A 16068-nucleotide genomic window follows, 5' to 3' on the forward strand; every position below is an offset into this window, starting at 1 on the left:
TACACAAGTACCTAACAAACACAGTTTTCTCTGTGGTTCTTGCAGCAGTGCTCCCAATGCAGAGGACAACCACAACACCTCAGGACTTCGATTAAAGAGGATGTTAGCCAGAGACTCGACTTCAGAGTCCTTCCTGTGCGACGCTCCAGGTAATCAGTCTTATATAATGCGTCACACACATCACTGAACATAACTACAACGAGGGGACTCCATTTGCTCGATCAATTATGAGGGGAAATTACCAAGATAGTGCATTAAACACTACACTATATTATTTCTAAAATTCTACGTAAAATAGTCCTTTTCAAAATATTCTGGACTCCTGTTTTAAAGCCAGTGTTAAGCAAAATTATGCAGCCCAAAAGAGGGCCAATTCACAAAAATTGAATGCAACTTCGTCCAAAGCCCACAACTTCCCAGCACATTTTGGCCAATCAGCATTAATTTTGCCAAACAAATGTGTCTCTTACTGTGAGCGTCGCTTACACATCAACTTTTGTTCCTTTCTTGTGTAAGCAGCAGCAATATATCAAATATTTATTGCCCGACACAAGTGTCATCCTCCCACGTACCTCAGACATTCTTCTTCTTCATATCTACACCCTAAGCCTTCTGGGTAATGTAGTACACTCAAAGTTTGATATAATTTGGTCCCATATAAATAAATAAATGTGTTTTTTTTTTTAAAGAAAAGGGTAGAAAATAAGGATTACTATATAACGCAACCCCGGGAATAACGCCACAGTATTTTATGGGCCCCAACGACTGCGTTATATCGAACTTTGAGTGTATATAAATATGTCCATCTTAGTTTACTTGTATGTATACGTTTATTTTACTTGTATTTATCCAGGGTAAGACAATTAAGAACAGGTTTTGATTTGCAATGCTGACTTAGCAAAGACGCTGCATTTACATGACTAAGTTTGTTAAAGTGTGACAATCTCTCATCGACTGAAAAATAAAAAGGTGACTGCTATTGATCAAGCTCAACAATTGACAAACTATCTAATGTGTGGGGGTAAATGCTTTGGAACATAAATTAATGTTTAAAATGGACAAAACACTTTTCCGGTGGAATACAAACACAGAGAATGTCTGCAACTTGGAGACGATTAAGACCTCTGCTGGTGTTTTGCCGTCTAGTATCTACTTTAAGTACGTGTGATATAAAACGAGTAAAACATCAATACAATATTTGTTTTTACAAAGTTTGTAAAAACTTTGTAAAAACAAACAGCTTTGTTTTTCAATGTTAAAGTTACACTGAACACTTTAAACCAGGGGTGTCAAACTCATTTTAGATCTGGGGCCACATGGAGAAAAATCTACTCCCAAGTGGGCCGGAATGGTAAAATCACGGCACGATAACTTAAAAATAAAGACAACTTCAGATTGTTTTCTTGTTTAAAAATAGAACAAGCACATTCTGAAAATGTGCAAATCATAATGTTGTTGTTGTTTTTTTTACACTTACATGTTGCGGTTAATAGTATTCTATCTTTATTTGTCGTTATTTATACTTTCTGAATAAATTATGTGATAATGTTCATCAGTCAACTCATTGGTGTTAATTTGCAATCTATGAAGATAAAAAAAAATAGTATCAAAATCCAATTACAGGATGTTTTTCATGTAGTTTGCTCATTTTCCTCCAATGATGTACTAACATCATGTGGTTTATTTTTTTTCGTACATATGTAGCATCATCTACAAATTTACAAATAATTGCTATTGCGACATCTAGTGGTACACATTTAGAAAAGCAGTTTTTTTCATTCAAAAATTTCGGCTCATTTTTATACTTAGCAAACTCATCCCGCGGGCCGGATAAAACCTGTCCGCGGGCCTGATCCGGCCCTCGGGCCGTACGTTTGACACCCCTGCTTTAAACATTGATTACAAATTTATCAAATTAAAAGTTGATTCAACTTTTTTTTTTTTAAGTAAAGGCCTCAAAAAATTGCAACTTTTGCTGCAACTCTCTTAAAAAGCTCCCGAAAATGTCACGCATTTTCAGGGTTTCGGCAGGTATCAGCAAAACTAATGATGCTTTTTAATGCCCTTTTATTGCAACAAATTTAATGCCATGTTCTACTGCAGATAATTATTATACATAGTCAAAACTGTCTGTGTAGATAAAATTGTAAAAATATGACATTGATAATCTTAAATAGTTGAAAAGTTTACTGTACATTAAGACTAGAGAATTAGAATTGGCTCACAAGACTGTTGAAGCTGAGAATGTATATGTATTTATTTATTTTTCTGTATTGGCAGTAACAGCTGCAGCCAGTTGTGATGGCACCGTGGCGGCAGCAGAAGTTGCTTTGTTGGTCACGCTAAAGAAATTGGCACCGTTGTCGGCTGCCTGCCTTTTTATTCGCCAACTTGCGTGTAGCTAATAGCATGTGTGATTTCACAGCATTAAATGTTTTTAATGCCTCTGGACATCGAATTTAATGCCATTTAAGGCCTTACTTTTCACAAAATTATTTTAAGGACTTTTAATGTTTGTTAACAATCATGTAAAAGAACATCAAAATCCTGAATAATGCGGCTGTATCACAAACTTCCATAGCTGACATTACATTGTTCTTCTCTGAACCATAAACTGAGACTGAATTCAGTAAATTAACAAGTTGTTTTATATGCTAGAACAGTGGTTCTCAAAAGGGGGTACGCGTACCCCTGGGGGAACTCGAAGGTATGCCAAGGGGTACGTGAGATTTTTTTTAAATGTCTGTCAAAAAGCACTGTGAAAAGAAATGCAACAATGCAATATTCAGTGTTGACAGATAGATTTTTTGTGGACATGTTCCATAAATATTGATGTTAAAGATTTCTTTTTTTGTGAAGAAATGTTTAGAATTAAGTTCACAAATCCAGATGGATCTCTATTACAATCCCCAAAGAGGGCACTTTAAGTTGATGATTACTTCTATATGTAGAAATCTTTTTTTATAATTGAATCACTTGTTTATTTTTCAACAAGTTCTTAGTTATTTGTATATCTTTTTTTTCCAAATAGTTCAAGAAAGACCACAACAAATGAGCAATATTTTGCACTGTTATACAATTTAATGAATCAGAAACTGATGACATAGTGCTGTATTTTACTTCTTTATCTATTTTTTTCAACCAAAAATGCTTTGCTCTGATTAGGGGGTACTTCAATTAAAAAAATGTTCACAGGGGGTACATCACTGAAAAAAGGTTGAGAACCACTGTGCTAGAAGAAAGGATAATCACAGGTGGCCATATTCTATGTTGAGTCCATCTGTCTCCTCCGCACAGGCCAGCGTTTCGCCCAGCTGGTGTTTCGCTCAGAAAACTCAGCCAGTCTCTGGAGCCTGAAGGCTATCCACGCCATGTGCGAGATGGAACAATCCAGGGTACGCTCTGATCTAAACTGGTGCTTCCACGACACCTTTAGCCCTCGCCCATCTGCTTGCTTCTTCAACTCCTCAGCCATCATTCTGTGTTGAAACGTTGACTCCAATGTAATTGGCTAATTTGTTTGGGAATGTGTACAAAAGCATTTCGCTCCTGTGTCGCAGATACGCTCCCAGGCTCAGTTCCAGGATGTGTGCCAGCAACATGTGAGAGCCGAGGCTGAAGCGGCATCCAGGAGTGGCTGCTGTCCCAGCTGGTCTCTGGGAAATTACTTAGCCGTCCTAACTAATGCCTCCTGCTGTCTAAGCCTAACCTCACACCAGGTAGATGTTCCAAACAAACACACAAACCAGTACTTAAAGGATCTTGAGTTCCCTATACAAACAATATTGTCTGATATGTTGGAAAGCTGATTTTAGGAAAACCTTTTAAGGTTTTTATTTTCCTCACCTCAGGTCTCGGAGGCTCTTAATCTTCTTCGAAGGTGTGCTCCTTACTACCATGAAGGACACCTTGTGGAGACATGTTTTCAAGAACCCAAGTATGGTAGCTGTTCTTTTGTCCCATCTCACTGCAAGCAGTCCAGCATAGTTTTCCAAATTCTACATTTCCTGGTTGATAAAGACTTCCTGGGCCCACAGACAACAGAGTATCAGATCCCGACCCTCAAATATAGTCTTCTGTTTCTACCGGTGGATAAAGGGGAACACATGATGGAGATCTACATGAGGAGCCTGAAGGGAAGAGATCTCACATACAAAAATACAACTATTACTGGCATGGATCTTGGACTCAAGCAGTCACTCTTCAAGTATTATCTCGCAAGAGACTCAGTGTTCCCAGTCCTCGCAGTCACTTCCCTTCTCTTCACAATGGCTCTCTATCTCCACTCCCTCTTCTTGGTGGTGTTATCTGTGCTAGCAATCACAGGTTCCCTCTTCACGTCCTATTTCCTCTACAAAGTAGCATTTCGCCTGACTTTCTTCCCCCTGGTTAACCTTTCGGCAGCGCTTATTCTTCTGGGAAGTTGCTCCAATCAGGTTTTGATATTTGCCGACTTCTGGAATCTGCAGCTGTCCCAGAAGAACTCGGCCTCCCTGGAGAAGAGAGTGCACAGGGTTTTGCAGGAAATGGGCTATTTGATTCTAGCGTCAGGATTGACCTCCAGTGCAGCTTTTTTCTCTGGTTATCTCAGCAGCATCACGGCTATCAGATGCTTTTCTGTTTATCTGGGCACCGCCTCTTTAGTCAGCTCTCTCTTGGTGCTGGTGTGGCTGCCGTGCGCTTTCATCTTGCGTGAGCATTACACAGAGTCATCCTCTGCATCCGCCCCACTGCAGGGGTGGAAGCCCTGTTGCGCCATAAACCCTGTCGGATTCTGGAATGAGAGCTCACGCAAGAGATGCCTCTTCACCTTCGGGCAGAAGCTGAGAGAGCTGAAACGAGGCCTCACTGACACGTCTAATTTAGTGTTCCTCAAAATCCTGCCGTGTGGAGTGGTGAAGTTCCGCTACATCTGGGTGTGCTGGTTCGCAGTGCTGGCTGCGGGTGGCACGTACATGTCCTGTTTCGACCCGGGAATGAAGCTGCCCACCCTTGACAACACAGTCACTCAGCTTTTCCGCTCCAGCCACCCATTTGAGAGATACGATGCCGAATATCGTCACATGTTTATGTTTGAGAGACAAAAGAATGGAGAAGATAGGCCCGTGACGTTGACACTTGTTTGGGGCATCAAACCGACTGATAACGGAAATCCCTTTAACCCGAATAGCAATGGCTCTTTGGTTCTAGACCCAGACTTTACAATGAGCCAACCTGATGCTCAGGTTTGGCTGAGGGACCTTTGTGGGCGTGTGCAAAACCAAAGCTTTTACTCAGCGTCGTCCATTGCGGACAAAGACACGACGATAGATAACGTCTGTCTTGTGGACCAGCTCGTACACTGGGTATCTCTCAGACGGTGCTCAGAGAGTCGTGATGAACATCGTCATTGCTGTAACGACATCCCCTTCCCATTCCCTGCTGGCATCTTTGAGAGCTGCCTAAGTAGGATGTTGGCAGAGAGGTCTGCTGAGGGACATCTGAACAAAGGGGGCGGCTTGTATTTCCAGCCAGATGGCCGCATCGCTGCACTGGTGCTGGCATTCAAAACCACCTATCGCCACAGTTTCAATTTCAGCCAAACAAGTGTTTTCTACAGAGAAATCCTGGCGTGGTTTAACAAAGAAATATCAGGAGCTCCGCAAGGGCTGGAGAACGGCTGGTTCATCAGTCAGCTGTCTCTTTTTGACCTACAACAAGCTTTGAGCGCGGAGACATTAGTGGTAGCAGGCACCTCGGTGTCTCTTACATTTATTTTGCTTCTCATAACCACCTGGAATATTCCATTAAGTGTGTACGGGACTGTAGCTGTGGGTGGCAGTGTGTTTGTCACCGTCGGACTGCTGATCCTCCTGGAGTGGCAGCTTAGTGGCATCGAGGCTCTCTTCATCTCATCAGCAGCCGGGCTCTCTGTTGATTTTGTGGCCAACTACTGTTTTTCCTACTGCTTTGCTCCACATGCAGATAGAATAGGAAAAGTAGCACATTCCACAAAAAGGATGGGGTGTCCTGTAGCAATAGTTTCTGGTGCTTTTTTCTGCACCGGGCTTATCATGTTGCCTTCGACGGTGCTGCTCTTCAGGAAATTGGGGATTTTCCTATTTTTGGTTAAATGTGTAGCATGTGGATTTGCCACTTTCTTTTTCCAGTCACTGTGTTGCTTCTTTGGCCCTGAGAGGAACTGTGGCAGGATTCCACTCCCTTGTTTGTCAGACCCGTCTGGTGGGATGATGTCTTCCTGCTCCGGGGCAGAACAAGGCCCCTCGTCCACTAATGGTGCTTTCGACTCAACTCGATTTAAAAGGACCTTCAACAAAGCAGGTGGTTACGCATACCAGAACCAGAATACGGGGGATCAGATGGTAGCAGGAGGCGGGGCCAGAGAGCCAGAGCAGTATGAGCTGCAGCCTTTGGCCTATCGACTTAGTGACAGCTTTGAGAACAGCACCTGCACCAGCAAGCTGTCCAACAGACCTTCTGTGCTCTCTGACGAGATTGAGTACTGCGGGAGCGATGGGGCCTTGGCAGGGGAAAGTGGGAAGATTTGCGGTCGTCAAGTACCAGCCGCTCTGCAGACCTCATCTCCGTACAAAGAGAACCTAACAAGATCTGTAGGCCCGGCAAAAGATGACATGACTCATGGCAAGAGATTGTGTAAATCTTGCCAAGATTCTTCTAGAACACTGCAACACTGGACCAATAAAACATTCTCCTCCTCTTCTAGCATGAATGAGACCATAACAAGCCACACTCTTGAAACCACTGACCAGCCATGCCTGTGCACAGATGAGCAAACCGCACAAGAGAGACTCCTTCAGGCCTCCTCTCAGTCTGTTAGCTCCTGCGAATTTCTGGATGAGTCTAATGAAACGTGTTTAAGCGACATTGAACCAGGGCCTTCCAACGCTCAGCCAAAGAATGAAGAAGCTCAGTTACAACCGGGACACCTGAATGGCAAAAGAGACACATTACGTCTCTCGCTCAGGGAGACGGTTTACGAGACTTGCCGCAGCAGTCAGACTGAGGATATTGTCATTTTACCCAACAGCAAGCCGGACTTACCAGACGTTTGGATAAAGAGAGACGGACAACGAGAGGACATGCTGTAATATAAGCAGAGATCACAGTGTGTTGATTGTCTTAATGTCTTTACACAAGGACTTGCAACAACTAAACAACAATCACTTAAATAGGACATTGCACTTTCAGAAATTGACAAATGTGCAACAACAGTCCTTTTCAGTAACAATGTAATGCAATGGTTTTACCTATAATTTAATTCAAAGGATAGAAAGTGATTTGTTCCCATTTCTTTTTTTTCAAGCTAACTTGTTAAATTACATGCAAAATGAACATGTTTTAGTTTCGAGTGGGAGCAAAAAAATAATGCTCCCTAAATTTTTTTTTGGGGTGTAGGAATGGCCTCAACTGTATTATAATTGCCCACTGAAATAATAGAGTAACTTGGATCAACCTTTAATAGACTAAAATGGTAAATGGATTATACTTGTAGAACACTTTTCTACCTCCAGGTACTCAAACTTTGATACTATTTCCACATTCACCTATTCACACACTGATGGTGGGAGCTGCCATGTAAGGCGCTAACCACAACCCATCAGGAGCAAGGGTGAAGTGTCAAGGACACAAAGGATGTGACTAGGATGGCGGAAGCTGGGATCGAACCTGGAACCTTCAAGTTGCTGGTGACGGCCGCGCTACCACCCAAGCCACATCGGTTGACTAACCTCAATTCGACTTGTTGGTTAAAACAAACATAAGGTGAAGCAATAAAGAAGGGTAAGACCACAAATCAGCATCATAGATGTTTGTTAAAGTATGTTAAATGTCAACTATTAGGCTGGTTGGTACAGCAAAGGTATGAGAAGAGAGCTTCTGTTTAAAGATAGCCATGTCTTTTTTCAGCAGAGTGCTTAGTTGTACAACAAACAAAAGGTTCAGGGTTTAAGAAAAGGACCAGCAAATCACATTACAAATACAGTGTTGTCAGTCCAGTTTGCTTTTTGTGATAATAATGTGCTTGGTCTTGTGTGGCCATTGAGGAAGTCTGAAACGTTTTTTGTTTTAAAACTTGAAATCATGTTTCAGTAAAAAAAAAAAAATGATGCCGTTCATTCGCGTATCTGTGACCAAAATGGGTGTAATGCAAAAGAAGTATGTGTGGGTCTCTGTGTGGATCAACATGTGCCTATGTTTTTGTAATAAAACAAGATTAACTGCTGACTTTGTTGCAACAAAAAAAAAGCATCTTTTGAACAGACAGCAATTTCATGATCATGCGAAACAAAGAACAAAAAAGGTACAAAGACTAAATGTCGTTTGACTGCTGAACCACCTGTGGTGTGTGTTAGTTTTTGAGGTGTAATTTTAACCGATAACAAATGACAAGGTTTCACAAGAAATTAACAAAGGAATAATTTATTGCAGGCTTGCCTTACTTAGCCTAAAGAAAAAATGAAAGCACTTTGAATGTTATTAAACAGCTGATATTAACACAAGACTTTCCCCCACACTGGAATTTATTTGCTTTGCATTACCACACATTACCGAGAAACTAAAAGCACATAGAAAGCAGGAGACTACATAGTGTCACTGTCCAATGATCACCTCATAAGTTACAAGACCATGATTTTAATGTTTCTGAGCGACGATTCTAATCACAGGGGTCTTACTTTGTAGAATCAAACTGTTGCAGTTTTGGTTAATGAGCTTCATATTTCGAGCAGGTAATTACCATCCATCCATTTTCTACCGCTTGTCCCTTTCGGGGTCACGGGGGGTGCCGGAGCCTATCTCAGCTCCATTCGGGATGAAGGCGTGGTACACCCAGGACAAGTCGCTACCTCATAATTACAATATTGTATATTCCCGGAACCAAGTCTGATTAATGAATTCATGCTGGTCAAAATTGAGTGGCTAAATTAGCAATCAAACTACAGTATGAATAATTCTAATTTTAAAGGTAAATTAAATATTAAAGAGATAGAAAACCCCAATTACACTCCATACAACACAGGTGTCAAACTCAAGGCCTGGGGGTCAGATCTGGCCCGCCACATAATTTTCTATGGCCCTCAAAAGTCTGGAAATAATATGCGACAATAAAGTACTTAATATTCTCTGACCAAATGTATTTGTTCTTTATATGTACTGGATGCCATTGCATATCTTTGAAATTAATATTTGCTAAAAATGCAACAAAACATTATATTTTTGGGTTAAAATAGAAATAAATACCTAAACATCTGCTTGACTTATGATATCAAAGCAAGTTGTCCATCAAATTGTACCCAATAGATTTTACAGTAAAAAAAAAACTGGCATGACAAAGCTGACATTTCTCCTGAAATGAAAGTTATCGTGAGACAAGATTGTCATCAGACAGTGAGTCTATGTCAAGTAAGCCAATAGAGAAAATATAAAAACAGAACCTACTAAAGCATACACAAAAATGACAGCCGAATAAGCCCCTAAAGAGGGTGGGCGGAGGGGGAATGGTGGGGGTTCTTGCTTCAGTCCACTTCCACCCAGTCTTCTTTGGCCCAGCCAGGCAACTGTGTTGAGTATTCAAAGTCTGGTCCTTTGTAGCGTAAAGCGTGCAGGTACATGAGGAGTTCCTTCTCAGTGGGATCAGCTCGCACTAGTCTGCACTCACTACAAAGATGGTCAATGGCTGTTGGACTATTAGCCAGCAACTCTTTTTGGTTTCCATGCCATTGGTCTTTAGGTTCTTGGATAGAGGCGTTGTCTTTGCTCTCTTCAGGGGTGGATTGTTCTAGGATTTCCCTGCTTTCTCCACTTTTCTCAGTTTCACATGACCCATCATCCAATTTCTTGTCCTTCTGTGTCTCCTTTGAAAAAATGCTCCCGTTGTCAGATAAATTCAGGAGGTGGAGGCTTTCCTGACCCTCATGTTCCTCTACCAGAGCCTTCAGAATCTCCTCATCACTCTTTCCTATCAGTCCACCTTTCCCCCTGTGAGGACCCCAGGCGGAGGAACCATAGATGGGATCATTGAGGATGGGGAAGCCCAGGTACTGAAGGTGCACCCTGATCTGATGGGTGCGGCCCGTAAGAGGCAAACAGCGCACTACGCTGGTCTTCCCGTTAAAGCTCAGCCTTTGGAACACTGTCCGACACTCCTTTCCCTTTGGGTCAACGCGGCACAGCCCGATTTTAAAGGACACAACCAGGATGGGCTCCTCGCAGACGTGTTCACCTTCTGGAAACTCACCTTCCACTCGGCAAACATATTCCTTTTCAAGCTGCCAGAAGGAACACATGAGGTTTTTAAAGAACAACTCTGAATCCTATCATGCGTGAAGAATGGGAAACAAGCCCCACGGGAGCCTTAAAGAAAGTACATACCTTGCGCTCTCTCACCAGCTGGTCCAGTTTCTTTGACGCCTCCAGTGTCCTGGCAAAGAGCAGCACCCCTGAGGTGAGGCGGTCCAGTCTGTGGACTGTGTGCAGCTCAGACACGCCCCGCTCTTTACCCAGGATGAAAATCACTGTGTTGTGTCGGAAGCGACCGCAAGGGTGGACGGGGATGGAGGCGGGCTTGTCCACTACGAGGACTTCACCATCGTCCACCAAGACCTCCAGGGGCTTGCCCACCACAGGGGGCTCGTGACGGTGCACGGTATTCCTCATGTAGTCGTTGTTCTATCGTAGGGACAACGAGGAAGTGTTAACATAAATGCTTTTTATGTCAACTTATTGCCAGGAATAACATTGTACAATTGAACACAATTTTTAGAGACAGATGAAAATATATACTGTTTATATCAGACTATGAGCTGCTACTTTTTCCAACGCTTTGCACCCTGCGGCTAAAAAAAAACTGTGCGACAAATGTTATGGATTTTTCTTTGCTAACAGCCATAATGTTAAGTATTCAACGTGGCTCAGTTGGCAGAGCGGCCGTGCCAGCAGCTTGAGAGTTCGTAGTTTGATCACCATCCTAGTCGCGTCCGTGGTGTTCTTGAGCACGACCTTTCACCCTTGCTCCTGATGGGTCGTGGTTAAGGCCTTGCATGGCAGCTTCCGCCATCAGTGTGTGAATGTGGAAATAGTGTCAAAGCGCTTTGAGTACCTTGAAGGTAGAAAAGTGTTCTACAAGTACAACCCATTTACCATTTAAAAAATAGTTTTCATGTAACACCGACAGAAACACTGAAAAGGCGTTTTGTTCGCTCATCGCAGGTGCTGCGTGTTGTAAATGTACTTCCTGTTTCGTTACTTGAACCACAAGTATTTGTCCATAGCGTAACGTTTTTAAATTTGACAATTAACGAAAAGAGTTCATATTTACTGAACCGTCCCATGTGTGACGTCTGTAGGAGGGTTTTCATGCATATTTGCACATGCTATCATTATGTAATCAAGCTACCGTCATTAGCATTAGTGAATATGCTAACATATTTACAAGTGTCTGTTAGTATCATTAACTTACAATGGCATTATTTTTGTATTTTTCCACTTTTGTAAATTCACGAAAACGTCACCGTGGAGTTATTGAGTCTGTTTCGCTGATTGGAGCGCTAACTTCCGCAGCTAGTGGGTCCATGACGATGACTTCTGTTTTGTTTGATCAGCCATTTTACAGGCACGGTTTGCAAACGATTAGGTATGCAAATAAACATTTACAAAATCTTTCGTACCGGTTTATATCTGCAGCTTATGGTCTGGTGCGGCTAATATATGTAAAAATATTTATTTGTTGGTGGGTTTTGTAGCCTGTAAAATCCGGTAGTTCAAACATCTCTCATGGAAGCGATACTATATTGGATTATCAGAGTGCAAAGGTAATTTAAGGGTTATATTTTATGTTTAGAGGGCTCTAACAATCAATGTTGGAAATCATAGTTAGAAGGTAGTGAGCAGTGTTTTATGCTCTAGTTTGATGTATAACTACGCCTGCTTTGCAGAAAGTCGTCTATAGCAGTCCGGTGTCGTGCCAAACAGTTATTTCCGGCCAAAAACTGAAGCTTTTAAATGTATAAAGGGTACTCCAACAGGTAAACAGAACAGTATGTATTTTTATGAAATATGTTACTCCTAAAGGTCTAGTAATCTATGCACGGATAAGATGTATCAGACACAAATTATTACTTTTTGACAACAATTAAGTTAAGTTCCATACCAAATTGTTTTTTGGGGTGGATATCAGTTTTTTAAAGGGTACTTCAACAAGTAAACAGTACAGTAAGTACAGCTTTATGATATATGTAACTCTTCTAAAAAAGGTGTCAGTCCTTTATACACAGAATAGATAATCAAAATATTAATTGTTATCACTTTTTGGCAGACACCACATAGTTTGGGATTATTTTAGACATAACAAATAAAATAGACAAAAAATATATATTTTTAACATGTTAACAGTACTTTTCATATTTTGATGTAACACATACAGTGCATTTAAAAGCCGAAATAAACTTGATTTAGAGATAAAACCAATTAAAATGAATGCAGTGTAGCAGACGAAGAATTAGATGTAATATTCCAAGCACTTTATAAATATGTATTATGTGCATGAACAAAGAAAAAGTTATATTGTGTGTAGCGTCTAAACAAGAGCATAATCAACATTGGATCAATAAGTATTTTACAAACTCATGAATACTATAGAAATGGCCAACTGTTCTCATTTTTCGGACACATACGCTATACCGCTTAAAGGCGGTATAGCTCGGTTGGTAGAGCGGCCGTGCCAGCAACTTGAGGGTTGCAGGTTCGATCCCCGCTTCCGCCATCCTAGTCACTGCCGTCGTGTCCTTGGGCAAGACACTTCACCCACCTGCTCCCAGTGCCACCCACACTGGTTTAAATGTAACTTAGATATTGGGTTTCGCAATGTAAAGCGCTTTGAGTCACTTGAGAAAAAAGCGCTATATAAATGTAATTCACTTCACTTCACTTAATAATTTCAAACACATATCGTTGCAGTTACCACAGATTGTGTTTGTTTTACATGCAGAGCAGTGCAGCTTTAACAAGCGGTGCGCGGTCCCGCGGCAGGAATCCCTTTTTGGTACAACACCAGAGCCTACTAACCGCAATAAACGAAGGACGATGACGTAGCGACTTGTCCAGGGTGTACCCCGCCTTCCGCATGAATGCAGCTGAGATAGGCTCCAGCCATACTTGCCAACCCTCCCGAATTTCAGTGCTCCTCCCGAAAATCTCCCGGGGCAACCATTCTCCCGAATTTCTCCCGATTTCCACCCGGACAACAATATTGGGGGCGTGCCTTGAAGGCACTGCCTTTAGCGTCCTCTACAACCTGTCGTCACATCCGCTTTTCCTCTATACAAACAGCGTGCCGGCCCAGTCACATAATATTTGCGGCTTTTACACACAAACAAGTGAATGCAAGCATACTTGATCAACAGCCATACAGGTCACACTGAGGGCGGTGGTATAAACGACTTTAACACTGTTACAAATATGCGCCATACTGTGAACCCACACCAAACAAGAATGACAAACACATTTCGGGAGAACATCCGCACCGTAACACAACATAAACACAACAGAACAAATACCCAGAACCCCTTGCAACACTAACTCTTCCGGGACGCTACAATATACACCCCCCAACCCATCCATCCATCCATCTTCTTCCGCTTATCCGAGGTCGGGTCGCGGGGGAACAGCCTAAGCAGGGAAGCCCAGACTTTCCTCTCCCCAGCCACTTCGTCCAGCTCTTCCAGGGGGATCCCGAGGCGTTCCCAGGCCATCCTCATTCTATTCTCTGTCACTAGTCGTCGCCATGTGTCTTCTTCGTTCTTCTGCTTCGTCTCCTTCTTGTTGTGTATGCAGTTGTGCACTCGCCAAAAGCCGTAGATGTTATAACGTGACTGGGCCGGCACGTTGTTTATATGAAGGAAAAGCGGATGAGACGACAGGCTGTCCTCACTCAGGTCCGCACGGACCTGGAGGGGGCGTGCCTTAAGTCCGGCTGGAAATCGGGAGAAATTCGGGAGTCTCCCGGAAAATTCGGGAGGGTTTGCAAGTATGCCCGTGCGGTAGAAAATGGATGGATGGACCACAAATCACTTTCAAACCCCCTGCTTTAAACTTGACATTTAACAATAATAAATAATAATGATAAATGGGTTATACTTGTATAGCGCTTTTCTACCTTCAAGGTATTCAAAGCGCTTTGACAGTATTTCCACATTCACACACTGATGGCGGGAGCTGCCATGCAAGTCTACGACAAAAAGGCACTCACTAACGTAACGCCTGTTTTGAGGACATGTTCATGCAAAACAAATGAAGTATTCGCGATGACTTACTGACCTTAAGGACCACAGAGAGGTCCTCCACGGGAGTTTCGTTCAGGCGGATGCGACCTTCTTTAGCAGCTTTCTGGTAATACTCAATGGATTCAGTCCGGAATTCTCTCTCGAACACTTCCATAAGGCTCTTCCCTATCCAGCGACCTTTGCAGTAGGTCTTGAAGTCAAAGAAATACGGGCGCACTTTCCGAAGGCCGTCTTCAAAGTAGTGCGAGGTCTCGTCGAAATGTGCCTGACAGAAACTGACACCTGGGTTCCGCTTCTGGGGAGGAGGAACATATCTCTCGCCGGGTTTCAGCTTCTTTCCCCCGGCTCCTCTTCGCCGCTTTCTTCCGCAGCCCGCTTCCGGCAGCTCGTCGCTTTTACGTTTGCCGGTTACTTTAGCCTCTTCCGCCGTGGTCCTCTCTGTCGACACCGGACTGCTTTCTTCGGCTAACTCCATGGAAATAGTAACTTTATAACAAGGACAAATATGGAAACGACACAAATCAACTTTGGCGACCAACCGCTTCCTAAGAACACTCTTCTGGAAATGACCTTCGACAAAACTGGGAAGAACACACAGAACTCTGTTTAAATACTGCCTAGAAGTTTCGAAACGAGTGAAATATGTCAAACAAGCGTGCATCGTCGAGGGGTCTTTCTGATACAGCCTGTCGCACATATGACGTCACTTTGTAGTTTATTTACATATATGTAGTTTCGAAGTTCAAGTTGCTAGTATTTTACCCACCCCGAAGGGAATAAGCGGTAGAAAATGGATGGATGGATGGACTATAGAATATATTGCATTTGGAATATTTCTGAAAGATAGCAACCGAGAAAAGTTTATTACGTGGGATCAGTTTCGAAGCTGTCTCTGTGGTTTGTGAAGCCCTTTGAAGCATTTGTGATTAAGGGCTATGTAAATAAACTTTGATTGAAAGATTAACAATTCTCTTTTCATATATAAAAGTAAAGTGAAACCCAAATCCTCCCATTGGATTGATGATTTTAATTTTTTTTACATTTTGGAAAATGTCAAAATATAAAAGCTCTTAAATTTATGTCTTTATTGAAAAAAAAAAAAAAAATATATATATATATATATATATATATATATATATATATATATATATATATATATATATATATATATATATATATATATATATACGTAAATACGAGAGAGAGCAAAGCACCTTTTTTATGTTATTCATCTCTTATTTCTCTATTGTTTATTTTTACTTTCTTTAACATGTTTTGTTTGTATGTGAATTGTATTTATTTAATTTTATTTTATAATGCTTTGTAACTTTCTAAACCTATTTCAAGTCTTACTTTGTGTGTATTGATTGTTTTATGTTCAATTGTTTAATAAAATAAAATAAAAATAAACAGGTTTTACAACTTACAATATAATATATTACATTTCAAATATTTATAACTTACAATATAATATATTATATTTCAAATATTTATAAAAGACAACCTAGAAATGGTGATGAATATTATTCTCTTTCTAGGATTTAAAAAAATAAATACAACCCAATTTTCTCATTGGATCAATAATTTTAAATGATTAGTTACGCAACCCCAAAAGGGGCAAGTGGTAGAAAATGGATGGATGGATGGATAGTTAAAACTTGGACAATTTTAAATGATAGGAAAGCCCTCAAGTTATTTTCTTTTATATATACATACAATTTCTTTAAAATACGCCCGATTTGTTACGTCTCCTACCTTGTATGCCAGATTG

The 16068-nt window shown here is 41.5% G+C and overlaps 2 protein-coding genes across 2 annotated transcripts in view; one reads left to right on the forward strand and one right to left on the reverse strand.

Annotated features, from left to right (window-relative positions):
- disp2 (dispatched RND transporter family member 2) overlaps positions 1-8242 on the forward strand; it is a 33774-nt gene extending 25532 nt beyond the window's left edge. Inside the window, exons 7-10 of the mRNA XM_062041618.1 lie at positions 46-149; positions 3298-3395; positions 3561-3719; positions 3852-8242. Coding sequence (XP_061897602.1) covers positions 46-149; positions 3298-3395; positions 3561-3719; positions 3852-7109 — 3619 coding nt within the window. The 3' untranslated portion in view covers positions 7110-8242. The remainder of the gene's footprint in view (positions 1-45; positions 150-3297; positions 3396-3560; positions 3720-3851) is intronic.
- Positions 8243-8399: 157 nt separating this feature from the next.
- Positions 8400-15007, reverse strand: rpusd2 (RNA pseudouridine synthase domain containing 2). The gene is made up of 3 exons (XM_062041619.1): positions 14332-15007; positions 10390-10686; positions 8400-10286 (listed from the first exon to the last, which is right to left on the reverse strand). The coding sequence occupies exons 1-3, from the start codon at positions 14992-14994 to the stop codon at positions 9534-9536; spliced, it is 1713 nt and encodes a 570-aa protein (XP_061897603.1). The 5' UTR covers positions 14995-15007; the 3' UTR covers positions 8400-9533.
- Between the last annotated feature and the right edge of the window lie 1061 nt (positions 15008-16068).

Source organism: Entelurus aequoreus, linkage group LG03, assembly GCF_033978785.1.
Source record: "Entelurus aequoreus isolate RoL-2023_Sb linkage group LG03, RoL_Eaeq_v1.1, whole genome shotgun sequence".
Lineage (NCBI taxonomy): Eukaryota > Metazoa > Chordata > Actinopteri > Syngnathiformes > Syngnathidae > Entelurus > Entelurus aequoreus.

Bases quoted from the DNA above. Each gene is read 5' to 3' on its own strand.
- rpusd2 (XM_062041619.1), bottom strand. From the start codon at position 14,994: ATGTGCGACAGGCTGTATCAGAAAGACCCCTCGACGATGCACGCTTGT. The intron at 10,687-14,331 runs GTCAGTAAGTCA...TCCCTACGATAG, and splicing joins ACCTCTCTGTGGTCCTTAAG to AACAACGACTACATGAGGAA. The intron at 10,287-10,389 runs GTATGTACTTTC...TCCTTCTGGCAG, and splicing joins AGCTGGTGAGAGAGCGCAAG to CTTGAAAAGGAATATGTTTG.